The following is a 13,092-nucleotide window of genomic DNA, read 5'->3' as shown; positions in this document are numbered from 1 at the left end:
CAAAAAAAAAAAAAAAAGAAAAAAAGAGTTACATTGGGGCCGGGCGTAGTGGCTCACGCTTGTAATCCCAGGATTTTGGGAGTCCGAGGCGGGCGGATCACCTGAGGTCAGGAGTCCAAGAACAGCCTGGCCAACATGGTGAAACCCCCGTCTGTACTAAAAATACAAAATTAGCCGGGCGTGGTGGCAGGCGCCTGTAATCCCAGCTACTTGGGAGGTTGAGATAGGAGAATCGCTTGAATTCAGGAGGCGGAGGTTGCAGTGAGCCGAGATCATGCCACTGCACTCCAGCCTGGGTGACAAGGTGACAAGAGCGAAACTCCGTCTCAAAAAAAAAAAAAAAAGGTTACATTTGGCTGGATGCGCTGGTGCAGCCTGTAATCCCAGCACTTAGGGAGGCCGAGGCGGGCAGATCTGTTGAGCCCAGGAGTTTGCGACCAGCCTGGCCAACATAGTGAGACCCCCGTCTCTACAAAAAATAGAAAAAATTAGCCAGTTGCGGTATTGAACTCTTGTAGTCCCAGCTACTTGGGATGCTGAGGCAGGAGGATCGCTTGAGCCCTGGAGGAGGAGGCTGCAGTGAGCTATTTTCTCATCCCTGCTATAACGAATTTGCCACAGATAGGTTGTTTATAGGCCTGGAGCTCAGAAGCCCAAAGTGAGTTTTAGGAGGTTAAAATCAAGGTGTTGGCAACGGTAGTTGCTTCTGGAGGTTCCCAAGGAGAATCTGCTTTTCCAACTTCTAGAGGCTGTCTTCTTCCATCTTCAAAACTGCTGTCTCTGCGTAAGAACCCTCATGATAATATGCCGGCCGCCCGGATACCCCAGGATAGCCTTCACATCTCAATATTCCTAATATTTGCAAAGTCCCTTTTGCCACGTAAGGTGACACCACAGATTTGAAGATTAGGATGTTGACATCTTTCAGGGCCATTCTTATTTTTAAAAATGTACTGTCGATAGTAATAGTTAAAATGTAAAATATTTGAAGGGATTTATTCGGAACCAAATATGAGTGACTGCGGCCAGTGGAGATCCAGGGAACATGTGACCAAGGTGGTTGGGGCAGCTTGGTTTGTACGTTTTAGAGAAACATGAGGCATCAATGAAATACATTTAAGATATACATTGGTTTGTTCCAGAAAGGCGGGACCAAACAAAATATTTTTGAACGTGTTTCCCGAGCTCAGGCATGAAGAACTCTTGACTGATAGAAACGGAGGGCGTGTCCCAAGTTTTCAGGAGGGCCCAGCGGCTCTCCAAAACCTCTCCTCACAGCCTCGCCCATTTCGCGTCAGCCACAACAACTCATCCTCAATCTGTTCCATCTTCTCCAGTCTGGTAGCAAAAAGGGGTGTCTCAGGTTTGCTTTATTTTAGTGTTTGGGGAGTTCTTGGAATCCGGCCTGTTTGTGGGAGGAGGCAGGGGCTGTCAGAGCTGGAGGGATGGTCTTGGGGGAAGGCGGGTGCAGGCGCCGGTTCCGGGAGATTAAGTGGAAAGGCTGGTTGGGGCCAGACAGTGGGAAACGGGATGCGGACGTCAGGCTTCACCCCCGACCGAGGAGGGAGTGGGGAAGCTGGGGTAGTAACTGGAACGAGGCCCTGGGACTGAGCTGGGCACGGCTGGAGGCTCCGCCCGTCCCCGCCTGGGCGGAAGGAGCGCGAAGCGGCTCGGGCCTTGGGTCTGCGGCGGCGGCGCCGGGTGAGCGTCCCGGGCTGAGCGGGCGCGGGCCTGGGCAGAGAGAGGCAGGGGAGACCCCCTCCGTGTTTTTCTGAGGTTCCCTCCCAGCCCTTTAGTATGCGGCAGGGTGTCCACAACTAGCAGGTTCGAGGGACTCGACGCGGCGGGGTCCCAGGGACCGGGAACCTTTGCGCGTCGCCTGAGCCTGGCCCGTGTCTCCCTAGAGGGTGGCCCTGCGCCCCTTGGAGGTCGCCGTGTCCACGTCCCCATCACGTCGGAACCAAAGGACCTGAATTGGCCTCCGAACGGCCCCTCCCATGTGGCTCCCCGGGCGGGGGGCTCAGGCCTTGGGCGCTGCGGAGACCTCCCGCCCTAAGGTTGAGAAGGTCTGGTCTCCGGATAAGGGAGACCCCTGCCTGGACCAAAGCAGGCTGCCGGCTGGTGGTGGCGGGTTCCTGAATGTGCTTTAGCCCTGGCTGTGTAGGGAGCCAGGGCCTCCTCCAGTCACAGAGAAGGGCGCTTACACCCGCATTTTCATGGGATTCTCAGTGGGATCTGTGACCCACAGAGGTTCAGAAGAGCCTTCCTGGGATACAGCAGGGTCTGGCCAAGCCTGAGGGGTGGGGGCGGGGCCACTCCCGCAGCCCTGGTTCCAGATGGTCACAGGAGCAGTGGCCTCCCTGAGCCCCCACCAAGCTTTCCCAGGAGGAGGACACCCTGGGGCCACCTTTCATCTGGCTACAGAGGACACAGGAGTGTCAGGCTGGATTTCAGCCTGGGCAGCCGCCTGAGGCTCTCCTTCCACCCCCTCTCCCGCCCACAGTACCTCCCGATGACTAGATTCTGGAGTCAGAGTTTGGGTGACCACACCCTGGTCAGTTTTGCTCATGTGCTTCGGGTCGGGTGGATTCAGTTCCTCCATGTGGGGCCATAGGGTGTCACCGCCCTTTGCCACTGTCCTTGCAGGCCTGGCGCCCAGGCGTGTGGACCCGAGCCCATCCTTGCCTCTTTCCTCCTGGTTGGTACCAGGGGCCTCTTCCCTCCACTCATCCAGAGTGGACCAGCCGCCTCTGAACCAGCCCCGGGAAGAGGAGTGCCTGGCACACAGACTCAGGCAGCTGGGGGTGTCAGGGCACCAGGAGCCTCCTGAGTGGTCCCGTTGGCCGTCTTTCTGAAGGGCAGCTGGGGTTGCGTCATTTCCTGGAGTGGATCCTGCCAGCTTCCTGGGGCTTTTGGATGAGAGCCCTCTCCCCACCCCTGCCCGCCCTTCCCCTCAGTGTGGCATCAGAGCTGCTGCTTCCAGGGAGCCTTCCTGGCCGTCGAGCCTCCTCTCCAGGTTCCTGCCCTGCTGTAGTCCCCAGGCCAGTGCTTGGCAGGTGCTCAGGGAATGTGTCCGCCTACCGAGGTTTGGGGTGGCTGTCTCTGCCTGACCACTTCCCTTCTCCAGGCCCCTGGCAGGTACCTGAGCTGTGCTCGCAGGGCTTCAGGAACCTCCTTCCATATTCAGGGCCTGTGCCTGGGGAGGTTTCAGGATGTGGCAGCCGTGCCCGTCCCAGGCTGACCCTCCCAGCTTGCCTGGCAGTCTGGCCTCTGGGCTGGTGTGCCGTGGGACAGGGGATGTGCCCTGGCCTGGTGCAGAGTCCCCAGCCCCAGAAGGGGGCCATGGAAGCTGGCGTCTGTGTTCCCAAGCTCTGCTGCCCATGGTGGCCTTTCTAGGGGTGGGTGCTGGTCCCTGCCCCCCTGCCCCACTCCGATGTCTGCTCCAGGGACAAAGGTGGGGAAGGTGCTGAAGAGGAAGTGTTTGCTCAGGGAGAGGCTGAGGCTCCTCCTGAAACATCAGCCCTGTGGGTCCTGTTTGGACTTTTCTCGTTTGCAGAATCTCCAGCCTGTGAAACTGTGAGGGGATTTGGCCAAGACGTTCTCTTCCTTCTGCCCCCCACCCAGCCACTCTTCACCTCCACCATGAGCCTGGACATCCAGTGTGAGCAGCTGAGCGACGCTAGGTGGGCCGAGCTCCTCCCCCTGCTCCAGCAGTGCCAAGTGGTCAGGTACATGTGCCCTCGGGGCGGCCCTGGGGTGCTGGCAGGGGCGCTTGCGGGCGGCGGCTTCCTCTGAAGGGCGCACTGTTCTGGAATGCCTTGTTTATGGACGTGAAGTGTGAATTCATGTAGCTTCCACATCCATGAAATGTGATTCTTGTGCTTCTTGTCGACCATTTAGAAATGTAAGACCCATTCCAGGCTCATGCAGTTTGGGCCGGCACTGGCCAGCGGGTCTCTGTAAAACCCATTCCAGGCTCATGCAGCGTGGGCCGGCACTGGCCAGCGGGTCTCTGGCTCTGGTGTCTCCGCGCGTCTCCCTCCCTTGGAGACACGAGGGCAGGACACAGCTTGGGTCCCCTCCGTGAGCCTCCGTGGGGCGCTGCCTGTCCCTGCCAAGCTGGGGGCTGGGAGTCCTTGGCCCTCGAGGTCCTCACAACCCCAGTGACTTCACAAGCAGGACATGAGTGCCTGGGTGGGTCTCAACTTGTCTCTTTCTAGCTGGTTATTTGAAGTAGTGTCAGGTTTGCGGAGGGTTATGAGGACTGTACGGGGCTCCCTGGTGAGGTGGTCCTGTGTACCTGCGGACGCTGGCTCTGGCCCAGCACCTCCAGGCAGAGTCTGCTTTTCCGCCCTGCCCTTTTCTTCTTCCTGACTGGTCCAGGATTGCGCGGCCCTCAGTCCTTTGTCTCCTTAGCCCTCTTCACATCTGTGACTGTCCCGTCGTCTCTCTGGGTTCTGGTGGTCTGAGGGTCTGGCCGTGCTCCTATAGGACGTCCTCTCTTGGGGCTTGTCTGATGGTTTCTCATGGTTGAAGTCCTGCATTTTTGGCAAGAATCCTCTTCACTGTGACGCCACTGCCTTTCCTCCTGTGACCGATCAGTGCCTTCGAGAGATACTTTCAGTTCTTTTTGTTTTTAGAGACAGGGCCTTGCTCTGTTGCCCAAGCTGGAGTGGCTCCATCATGGCTCATGAAGCCTCGACCTCCTGGGCTCAAGCAATCCTCTTGCCTCAGCCTCTTGAGTAGCTGGGTTTACAGGCACCTGTCACCACGCCCAGCTACTTTTTGTATTTTTAGTAGAGACGGAGTTCACCATGTTGGCCAGGCTGGTCTCGAACTCCTGACCTCAGGTGACGCCCACCTCGGCCTCCCAAAGTGCTGGGATTACAGGTGGGAGCCACCGCGCCCGGCCTGAATTTTGTAATTTCTTTCTTTGCTCCATCATTGATCAATTGTCATTCTTTTGTGAGCAAGACCTGGTTTTTTTCCTAGCTGTATTTATTCAGTTATTCATTTAATCAGGAAGGACTTGAGTACGTTTATTTGTCATGTTAGAAGCTGGTGTCACTGTTTATTTGCTCCTGTGTCTGAACTACCTGCTGCGTCCTGTTCCAGGCAGTTCCCGTAGGTGTTACCTCAGACAGGTTTGATTTTTTTCCCTAGACACAGACCAGGAGCTTTTGTGCTTAGTGCCTTAGGGTTGGAGGTGAAGAGCACGTTAGGCCTCAGGCACATGTCTGCATATGTGCAAGCATCTTAGAACTTTCACAGAACAGTTCCTCCTCTTTTTTGTTTCATTTCTGCAATGTCCTGTGTGACTTGCCTTGCTGTCTTCTGGGCCCACTGATGCGTTGTAATCTGCGCGTGGGGTAGTGGTGGAGCCTGAGCGTGGCCCGCGTGACCCTGGGGTCTGGTTGCAGGCTGGACGACTGTGGCCTCACAGAGGCACGGTGCAGCGACATCAGCTCGGCACTCCGAGTCAACCCTGCACTGACAGAACTCAGCCTGCGTGGCAATGAGCTGGGTGATGCTGGCGTGCACTGCGTGCTCCAGGGCCTGCAGAGCCCCTCCTGCAAGATCCAGAAGCTGAGGTGAGGTGGGGCCTAGCACTGCCTCTGGCCTGGTGCGGCCTGTTTTGGTAGCCCGGCAGCAGGGAACAAAGCTGCCAGGGGCTCGTGGGCAGCTGTGGGTGGGCAGACGGTGCCAGCGGGCATTTCCAACATGAGCCAGAGGCACACAGGCCTGGTGGCCTCACAGCAGGGGGACAGGGCCCCTCCTGCCTTGTCCCAGCCCCTGCGCCCAAGGTCTGGCCCCGCCCGCCATCCCTGGCCTTCCAGCATCACCACAGGATCCCTGCTGAAGGGTGTGTCTGCAGACAGGTTTCCCTGAGCCGAGCCACACGTGTGCCCTCCTTCACTCGGCCTGGAGACCCCAGAGCCCTGTCCAGGGAAGGAGCAGGTATAGACCTACCACCTGCAGAGCGCGGCTCCAGGCTCCAGGCTCTAGGCTCTGGCAGGCGAAGGGCGTGGCAGTTTGGCTCAGGGGAGCCCTGCTGACAGCCAGGTATGCTCCAGCCTCCAGGACTGCTACCTGACGGGGGCCGGCTGCGGGGTCCTGTCCAGCACGCTACGCTCCCTGCCCACCCTGCAGGAGCTGCACCTCAGCGACAACCTCTTGGGGGATGCGGGCCTGCAGCTGCTCTGCGAGGGACTCCTGGACCCCCAGTGCCGCCTGGAAAAGCTGCAGTGAGTTTGTCCCCTGCCCCGGGACCCATGCTCTCCACTGCCTGTCCCCCAGCCAGCCCCCTGTACGGCACATCGCCCGCCAGGAGCCGTGAGGAGGGGACTCGGGTCACACGGTCCTTGTGGTGCTCTCCCCTCTCCGTGATGCTGGGACTGGGGGGATCTGTCGTCGCCGTCCCTCCCCCTCCAGTTGCCCTTTGCAAGGCACAGCTGCCCCGGGACCTGACAGTGAGTGGGAACAGACCTGGCCGTGAGTCAGGCTCCACTCACCACTCGGTGTGTGTGGGGGGCCCGGCCACTGTGAGTTGACCACAGCCTGGCACGTGCAGGCGGGCCCTGCCCTCCAGAGGCTGGTTTCTTTCTCCTGGGCCTGGTTGAGGTCCGAGGTCAGGGAGGGGGTGAGGGGTTTCCGGAAGGAATGCCGGTGTCCACAGAGGCCTGGGCCTCTGGATGAGTCTGGGGGGGCCCTCAGCACTGCCACCTGATGCCTAGGCAGGAGAAGGCTGAGGGCGAGATGAGACACCAGTACCCCCCTGCACTCCCTCGCATCACACCCTTGGCTGGTGCACATTCCTGTGTGGTGCTAAGCTCAGCTATCCCCCAGGCTTGAGTATTGCAACCTCTCGGCTGCCAGCTGCGAGCCCCTGGCCTCCGTGCTCAGGGCCAAGCCGGACTTCAAGGAGCTCACGGTTAGCAACAACAACATCGGTGAGGCCGGCGTCCGTGTGCTGTGCCAGGGCCTGAAGGATTCCCCCTGCCAGCTGGAGGCACTCAAGTAGGCCCTGGGCCTTGGGGAGGTGCGGGGTGTGGGCTGGGGGGTCCCATGCTGCTTCATGCGTGACCTGCATCCCCAGGCTGGAGGGCTGTGGTATCACGTCAGACAACTGCCGGGACCTGTGCAGCATCGTGGCCTCCAAGGCCTCGCTGCGGGAGCTGGCCCTGGGCAGCAACAAGCTGGGTGATGTGGGCCTTGCAGAGCTGTGCCCAGGGCTGCTCCACCCCAGCTCCAGCCTCAGGACCCTGTGGTGAGTCACCTCCCCGAGGCCTCCTCCCTGGAGGGTAAGGGGCAGCGGGCTGTCCTCAGAGCCCTCCCCCACCCCCTGGGCTCACCTCAGGCCATGGGATGGCGCTGAGGAAAGTCTGGGGGTGTCCATGTCCTGCAGGATCTGGGAGTGTGGCATCACCGCCAAGGGCTGCGGGGATCTGTGCCGTGTCCTCAGGACCAAGGAGAGCCTGAAGGAGCTCAGCCTGGCCGGCAACGAGCTGGGGGACGAGGGTGCCCGGCTGCTGTGTGAGACTCTGCTGGAGCCCAGCTGCCAGCTGGAGTCACTGTGGTGAGTGTGGCTGTCGGGGCAGGCCTTGTCACCCAAGAGAGGGCCAGGGTGACCAAGGAGACCAGGGGAGAAGTGAGCGACTCCAGGGGAGGTGCTGGGCTCAGCTCTGACGTTCGGAATGCATGGGCCAGGGAGCAGCCTGTGGTTTGATAGTAACAGTGCTGGGGCTGAGGACCAGGTGCAGGTGCCCACACCTGGGGAGGCTCTCAGATGTTTTTGCTCAGGTCCATGTGGGGCCTTCAGGAGAAGGGCCAGTTGCAGCTGTGGGCCAGCCTGGTCCCCTGCCAGGCCTCAGTCCTGTCTGTGTCCACAGGGTCAAGTCCTGCAGCCTCACAGCCGCCTGCTGCTCCCACTTCAGCTCGGTGCTGACCCAGAACAAGTGTCTCCTGGAGCTGCAGATAAGCAACAACAGGCTGGGGGATGCGGGCGTGCAGGAACTCTGCCAGGGCCTGGGCCAGCCCGGCTCCGTGCTGCGGGTGCTCTGGTGAGTGTGAGAGGGACACGAGTGTGCATATTTGGGAGGTCATGTGCACGTGTGTGAGCACATGGGCGAGTGAGCGCAACTGTGTGAGCACGAGTGTGAGCACATGGGTGAGAGTGAGCATGAGTGTTCGTGTGTGCGAGCACGTGTAAGCATGAGTGCATGTGTGCGAGCACATGGGCGAGTGAGCGCACCTGTCCATGTGTGAGCACATGTGGGTGTGAGCATGAGTGTGTGAGCATGTGTGTGAGAGCATGTGTGAGCATGGGTGTGAGCACATGGGCAAGAGAGCACGAGTGTCCATGAATGTGAGCCCAAGTGTCCGTGTGTGTGAGCACATGGGCGAGAATGAGCAGTGTCCGTGTGAGCACGAGTGTGAGCACGTGAGTGTAAGCATGAGTGTCCGTGAGTACATGGGTGAGCACGAGTGTGAGTACATGCGTGAGAGCACTAGTGTATGTGAGCGTGTCAGTGTGAGCACATGGGCGAGTGTACGTGTGTGTGAGCACGAGCAAGAGTGAGCATGTGTCTGTGAGCACGAGTGAGCACGAGCGAGAGGAGTGTCCTTGTGGGAATGAGTGTGATCACAACTGCCTGTGTGTGTGTGAGCACATGGGCAAGAGTGAGCACAAGTGTTCGTGTGAGCACAAGTGTCCGTGTGTGAGAACGTGTGGGCATGACTGCCCATGTGTGTGAACACATGGGCGAGAGCACGTGTCCATGTGTGTGAGCACGAGTGTCTGTGAGCACATGGGTGAGAGCACGTGTGAGCATGTGTGAGCACATGAGCGAGTGTGAGCACGAGTGTCCATGTGAGCACGTGTGAGCATGATTGAGCACATGGGTGAGAGCATGAGTGTCCGTGTGTGAGAACATGAGCACAGCTCCGTGTGTGTGAGCACAAGTGTCCGTATGTGAGCACATGGGTGAGAGCACAAGTGTGTGTGAACACGTGTGAGCACGAGCGAGAGTGAGCATGTGTCCGTGAGCATGTGAGCATGATTGAGCACATGGGCGAAGAGTGGGCGAGAGTGAGCATGTGTCCGTGTGTGAGAACATGAGTGTGAGCACGACTGTCCATGTGGGCGCATGTGGGCGAGAGTGAGCACGTGTCTGTGAGAGCACGGGTGAGAATGAGCATGCGTGTCCGTGTGAGCACATGGGCGAGAGTGAGCATGAGTGTCCATGAGAACTTGAGTGTGAGCATGACTGTCCTTGTGGGAGCACATGGGTGAGAGTGAGCCTGTCAGTGTGAGCATGCGTGTCCGTGTGTGAGCACATGGGTGAGAGTGAGCACGAGTGTGTGAGAGCACGAGTGTCTGAGCACATGAGCGAGAATGAGCACGTGTCCGTGTGAGCACATGGGCGAGAGTGAGCATTAGTGTGTGTGAGCACATGTGTCAGCACGAGTGTGCATGTGCGTGTTCATGGGCTGGGCAAGGCAGGCTGGCAGCACCACTTTGAGTTCTCATTTTAACGTTGAAAGCGGTCACAGTTCATGAATCCTGAGAGCTTTATGGGGCTCTAGCCCACCTGGCCACCCTGTGGTCCCTCTTCCTGGAAGCCCCGCCTACCTTCCTCCCTTGCGGGAACCCGCCCGCGTCAGGATGTCTTTCCAGATTTCCTCCCTTTGTTAAAGCACGTTCTCTTGCAGCTTCCTAAGAAAGGGTTCTGCAGAAGGTAATTTTTGGAGGCCTTGTGCCCCTGCTCTGCCCTTGGATCATTTAGCTGGGTGTAGCGTGTGCCACTGTGTCCAGCTTTTTTTTTTTTTTTGAGACAGAGTCTTGCTCTGTCGCCCAGGCTGGAGTGCAGTGGCACGATCTGGGCTCACTGCAAGCTCCGCCTCCGAGGTTCACGCCATTCTCGTCTCAGCCTCCCGAGTAGCTGGGACTAGAGGCGCCCATCACCACGCCTGGCTAATTTTTTGCATTTTTAGTAGAGTCAGGGTTTCACCATGTTAGCCAGGATGGTCTCGATCTCCTGACCCGTGATCCACCTGCCTTGGCCTCCCAAAGAGCTGGGATTACAGGAGTGAGCTACCGTGCCTGGCCTAATTTTTTTATTTTTAGTAGAGATGGGGTTTCACCATGTTGGGCAGGCTGGTCTTGAACTCCTGACCTCAAATGATGAGCCTGCCTCAGCCTCCCAAAGTGCTGGGATTACAGGCATGAGCCACTGTCATCTTGTGGGCATGATCTGCTTTTTCTCGGCAGTTTTTCCAGATCTCTTTGTCCATTGTGTTCGGGGTTCCATGTGCTTGGCCTTGACGTGGGTCTTGTTCTTTGTGCCGGATACTTGGTTCTACTAAGAAAATATGCCTTTGCTGATTTTTCTCTCTCTTTTCTTACCTTTCTTTTTGGTGTGCCCATGAGCCTGTCCTGATGTCTTGTGGACTGGCCCTCTGTGTTCTCCAAATTTTCTTTCTCTTTGGTGTTTTATTTTTGGGAGATGTTCTCATTTACCAGCCAGTCTACTGAATTTCCACCCTCAGTGTTTTGTCTTTTGTTTGCTATTTCCCGTGTGCCTCTCGCCAGGGGCTTTCCATGGGTGGCTGGTCATCCTGGGCTGGGCACCAGGTTCTGAGTGAGGCCTCGGAGCCCTGGACAGTGGGCCCTGCAGGCTGAGTCATGCTGGACAGGGGCTCCTGCAGACCGAGTCATGGCTGTGTTTCCCGAGGGCTTCCTCCTGCTGGAGGATTTCCAGTTCCCTGCCAGGGGACACCATCCTGGCTGCCAGGACCTTGTGGGTGTTCCAGGTGTGGAGAGGAACCTTGGGTCCTGGTCACTGCAGACTTGTTCCCCCTGAGCCACTGCACAGGGTGGGGGTCCGGCAGCTTCCCTGGCCCCTACTTTGGAGAGGCCCAGTGCAACTCCTTGGCCTTGCTGTCCGGCCTGTGGCGGCTCCACCCCGGGAAGTGTGTGTTGGGTCTTCTCTTCTCCACTCTCGTCTGGCCTGTACCCTCGTTTCTCTCTGGAACTTCAACTCTGTCGTCCACTCTGTGCCTTTCTTGGTGGTCTCCATACCCTCGTTTCCCCAGAGCTGCCCCTCGGCCTCTGGCTGGCTTCTCTGAAGTCCACCCAGAGGAGAGGCAAGGGGGTGGGTGTAGCTCTCTGGGTGGACAGCATCTCCCTCCTGTCCTTTCTCCTCCCTGCAGAAGGTCTCAGGTGAGTCAGGCTGCCGTGCCCCACTTGTCTGTGTGGCCTTTCTTGTCTGTGGTAGGGAACCTGCCCAGGGCCATAGAGGGACAGTGAGACAAGCTGCCAAGGCTGAGCCTTGGGGACGGCCCCACCTGAGGGTCCCGAGTTGCCGAGCACAGGTGTCCGTTGGTCCTTGGGCTTCGCGGCCTGGGCCTCCATCGCGCCCCCCAGGCCCAGGCTGCTCGGCTGGTCAGCGTGGTGCCAGGCATGCCCCGCACCCTGACCCCCACCCTGCTCCACCCAGGCTTGGCAACTGTGATGTGAGTGACCGCAGCTGCAGCAGCCTTGCCGCGACCCTGTTGGCCAACCACAGCCTGCGCGAGCTGGACCTCAGCAACAACTGCCTGGGAGACGCGGGCGTCCTGCAGCTGGTGGAGAGTGTCCGGCAGCCGGGCTGCCTCCTGGAGCAGCTGGTGTATGTGGACGCGTTGGGCGGGTGGTGTGGCCAGGGCTGCCCAGGGAGGAACGCGGGGGTTGGGGAGGACACAGGCCCATGCCTCCCTTCTGGCCTCTCTGCAGCCTGTACGACATTTACTGGTCTGAGGCGATGGAGGACCGGCTGCAGGCCCTGGAGGAGGAGAAGCCATCCCTGAGGATCATCTCCTGAGGCGCTTTCTGCCGCTGCTCTCCCTGGACGACCAGCTTCGAGGCACCCCTGGGGCTGACCAGCCCCTGCCATGTGCTCGCCCTGCATATCCTAGGTTTGAAGAGAAACGCTCAGATCCGCTTATTTTTGCCAGTATATTTTGGACACTTTATAAACCATTAAAGCATTTTCTTGGCAGGAGGGGCTCTTGTCCTTCCTGGGGTCCCTGCGAGGTGTGCTGGCATCAGAGACGACACCACCCCACGTGGCATGGGCTTCTCTCACTGCCTAAGGGACCTGCACCAGGGAAGCAGCCCAAGGCCCTGGCTGTGCTCAGCTGGGTCCTCCGAGCCGCACCCCACCCACACCGGGGAGCACAGGGCAGGCCCTGCCTGGGGTGGGGGGATGCCCCTTGGTTCTGCCTGTGCAGGGTGACGCCTGCTGGGAGCTGCCCACAGGCCCAGCCACTCCCACAGCTTCCACCCTGGAGCCTCAGGAGCTCCCAGCACTGCCCAGCGCAGCCCGACCTGGGTTCCTGCCTGGAGCCCAGTTCTCGCCCCAGCTTTGTCTGCAGCTCTGTGTGGGACGGTGGGGCCCACCCTCAGGGGCAGCCCATCTTGCCCGTGGGTGGGCAGCTGATCAAAGTGGGCCAGCCTGGGGTGCCCCGCCACGCCAAGCCAAGAGCAGGGACGCTTGTCAGCTTTCAAAAGTCTGATGCTGAGTCAGCAAGTACAAATTCATTGCAGAGAAACTCTCTGGCAACCCCCCTTTTTTGGACAAGGTCTCTCACTGGCCCAGGTCGGGGTGCAGTGGCGCGATCTCTGCTCACTGCAGCCTCGACCTCCGGGACTCAAACCGTCCTCCCACCTCATTCTCCCAGGTAGCTGGGACTACAGGCGTGCACCCCCACACCTGGCTAATTTTTGTAGTTTTTGTAGAGACGGGGTCTTGCCATGTTCCCAGGCTGGTGTTTGGTCTTGGGTATTACCGGTGTGAGCCATCGCACCCGGCCCAATAAAGCCCTTTAAAACGACCCAGGGGCCAGGTGCGGAGGCTGGGCACAGTGGCTCACGCCTGCACTCTGAGAGGCTGAGGTGGGCGGATCAGGTCGGGAACTCCTGAGGTTGGGAGTTCGAGACCAGCCTGGCCAACATGATAAAACTGCGTCTCTACTAGAAATACAAAATTTAGCCGGGCGTGGTGGCCATGCCTGTAATCCCAGCTACTCGGGAGGCTGAGGCACGAGAATGGC

The 13,092-nt window shown here is 59.0% G+C and overlaps 1 protein-coding gene across 1 annotated transcript; it reads left to right on the top strand.

Annotated features, from left to right (window-relative positions):
- Window positions 1-1,184: 1,184 nt before the first annotated feature.
- RNH1 (ribonuclease/angiogenin inhibitor 1) lies at window positions 1,185-12,041 on the top strand. The gene is made up of 10 exons (XM_011929987.1): window positions 1,185-1,363; window positions 3,557-3,728; window positions 5,421-5,591; window positions 6,075-6,245; window positions 6,847-7,017; window positions 7,097-7,267; window positions 7,406-7,576; window positions 7,890-8,060; window positions 11,499-11,669; window positions 11,774-12,041. Exons 2-10 carry the CDS (start codon window positions 3,643-3,645, stop codon window positions 11,859-11,861), a joined length of 1,371 nt encoding a protein of 456 aa, XP_011785377.1. The 5' UTR covers window positions 1,185-1,363; window positions 3,557-3,642; the 3' UTR covers window positions 11,862-12,041.
- The last annotated feature ends 1,051 nt before the right edge of the window (window positions 12,042-13,092 follow it).

Source organism: Colobus angolensis, unplaced genomic scaffold, assembly GCF_000951035.1.
Source record: "Colobus angolensis palliatus isolate OR3802 unplaced genomic scaffold, Cang.pa_1.0 Scaffold84, whole genome shotgun sequence".
Classification (NCBI taxonomy): domain Eukaryota; kingdom Metazoa; phylum Chordata; class Mammalia; order Primates; family Cercopithecidae; genus Colobus; species Colobus angolensis.
Note: the sequence above shows the minus strand (reverse complement) of the source record. Positions and strands in the feature narration are given on the sequence as shown.